The following is a 2287-nucleotide window of genomic DNA, read 5'->3' on the forward strand; positions in this document are numbered from 1 at the left end:
GCTCTCACAACTCGTGAGTTCGAGCCCCGCATCGGGCTCCGTGCTCGCAGTGCAGAGCCTGCTTGGGATTCTCTCTCCTCCTCTCTCTGCCCCTCCCCTGCTCTCTCTCTGTCTCAAAAATAAAAATGTTAAAAATTTTTAAAAAGAAAGAAAGGAAGGAAGGAAGAAGAAAGAAGAAAGAAAAAGAAAAGAAAAAAGAAAGAAAAACCCCAATGGGCACCTGGGTGGCTCAGTCAGTTAAGTGTCTGATTCTTGATTTCGTCCCAGGCCATGATCTCACTGTTTGTGAGTTTGAGCCCCTCCTCTGGCTCTGTGTTGACAGTGTGGAGCCTGCTTGGGATTCTCGTTCTCTCCCTCTCCCTCTCTGCCCCTCATGCTCACTCTCTTTCAAAAGTAAACAAACTTGAAAAGAGTCCCTCCCTTTACTGCTTGCATCCTCTCTCTCTCTTTCTCTAAAAAGAAAAAGTAGGGGCGCCTGGGTGGCGCAGTCGGTTAAGCGTCCGACTTCAGCCAGGTCACGATCTCGCGGTCCGTGAGTTCGAGCCCCGCGTCGGGCTCTGGGCCGATGGCTCGGAGCCTGGAGCCTGCTTCCGATTCTGTGTCTCCCTCTCTCTCTGCCCCTCCCCCGTTCATGCTCTGTCTCTCTCTGTCCCAAAAATAAATAAACGTTGGAAAAAAAAAATGTTTAAAAAAAAAAAAAAGAAAAAGAAAAAGTGACCCCCCCCCCAACTGCCTTCACTGGCATTTTCTGCTGCTCATATTCTGGAGTTTATGCTGCTGCATCCAATGCAGAGCAAGAGAATGTGGGAGAGAGGCACAAAGAGAAGGTAGCAAGAGAGAGGCTGTGCTGCTGACTGAAGGCCTTCTTTGCACTGAAAGGTGTGATGTAATTTCAGTGAACGCTGACCCAGCCCGTCTGAACGTGCACTTCATACAGCGATCGGCGGAACATACGATAAAGCGTTTTATACCGCGGTGCTCAGAACTTCAGTGTTTAATCATTGTTTCACACGCTGTGTGGCCATTTTGTTCGGGATAACTTTATTGTAAGCTGTATAATCTTGCTTTAGGGCTTACGTGACAGGAAGTTACATACTTGTAAATACCTACTCTGCATTATCTCGTGTGGTTTGGGAAACTCGAGTTCGTGACATGTTAATTGCACTTAAAAATTAAATACGCAGTGAAAGAAAGATACATTAACAAAGCTGTCATTCGAAAGGATTTTTGCACTTGGATTTGCCTTGCTTGATTACAAAACTCCAAAACCAGCTTCCCACCGAGGGTTTACACAGGGGTTTCCTCCTTCCCTGGGACTGAACTAGTACAAAGGATTAAAGGGTTTAAACAAACGTGGATATCACTGAGAAAAGCACAAGAGGAGAGTCTCAACGCGGCCGGTGGAGACCAGACGCAATACTGCCTGGCTGAGAAGGACAGCGTACATAAATCCGTGAGTGTCGCCAGCAGTCAGCGGTGTGGACTTCAGATGTCTTTCCCACAGTCCGGGCACAGGATGTCGTCTCTCTCTGTGAGGAAGCCTCGCCCCACCAGGGAGAGGGAGCACTTCTTGCAGTTGAAACAGTCGTTGTGCCACTGTCGCTCCTCAAAGGAGATGTACTTTGTGCCACCCAGTCCTGTGAACAGACAAGAAAGAACACCGGGGGCGGAGGGGCGGGGGAGGACATTGCTAGTCAGAACCAGGCTCCTGGCCCTGCGGGAGGAATTCTGGTTTGCTCCCGTCTCAAAGCTGGATTGTGCAGTCCGGGGAGCGGGGAGTGCGAGTTCTAACGACTGGGTGCCGGGGGTCCACGTGGGAATCCGACACCCCGCACAGCCTTGAGGGGTTCACACACCTCAGCAGGAGCAGGCACATAAACTGGCTCCACATCTGTGTGATCAGTGCTATACTTAGAAGAGCCCACTGTGTGTGTGTGTGTGTGTGTGTGTGTTCGTCCCATCGGAAGGGAACTCCAGGAGACCGGTCGCTGATTTCTCTTGTTCCTTCGCTGGGTGCCTCCTGCCTGGAGCTCAAATAGTCTGTGATTTGATGAATGAAGTGCTGAAGGGTGGGGGGAGAGGGGGCATAGGCTAATTTTCTCTGGAATGGCCAGGAAAGGCCTCACAAAAGAAACGGTTTGTGGTAGGTGGGTGTGGACATTTCTTGCGGCGGGAATGTCAGGAGACAAGCTACGGCAGCGTGAACTTCGGTGTGAGAGGTGGAAGGTGGGCTGCTAAGGTCGGGGGGGGGGGCACATTATGATGTGTGGGCAGTAAACCATCTGAT

At 50.5% G+C, this 2287-nt stretch overlaps 1 protein-coding gene across 2 annotated transcripts in view; it reads right to left on the reverse strand.

The window, feature by feature from the left end:
• Positions 1-1018: 1018 nt before the first annotated feature.
• FHL2 (four and a half LIM domains 2) overlaps positions 1019-2287 on the reverse strand; it is a 66875-nt gene continuing 65606 nt past the window's right edge. For both annotated transcript variants that reach the window (XM_040454131.1, XM_040454130.1), the window contains exon 6: positions 1019-1637. In XM_040454131.1, the coding sequence (XP_040310065.1) occupies positions 1486-1637 (152 nt within the window). In that variant the 3' untranslated portion in view covers positions 1019-1485. The remainder of the gene's footprint in view (positions 1638-2287) is intronic.

The sequence above is a fragment of the Herpailurus yagouaroundi genome, unplaced genomic scaffold (assembly GCF_014898765.1).
Source record: "Herpailurus yagouaroundi ecotype Mexico unplaced genomic scaffold, PumYag 210, whole genome shotgun sequence".
Taxonomy (NCBI): domain Eukaryota; kingdom Metazoa; phylum Chordata; class Mammalia; order Carnivora; family Felidae; genus Herpailurus; species Herpailurus yagouaroundi.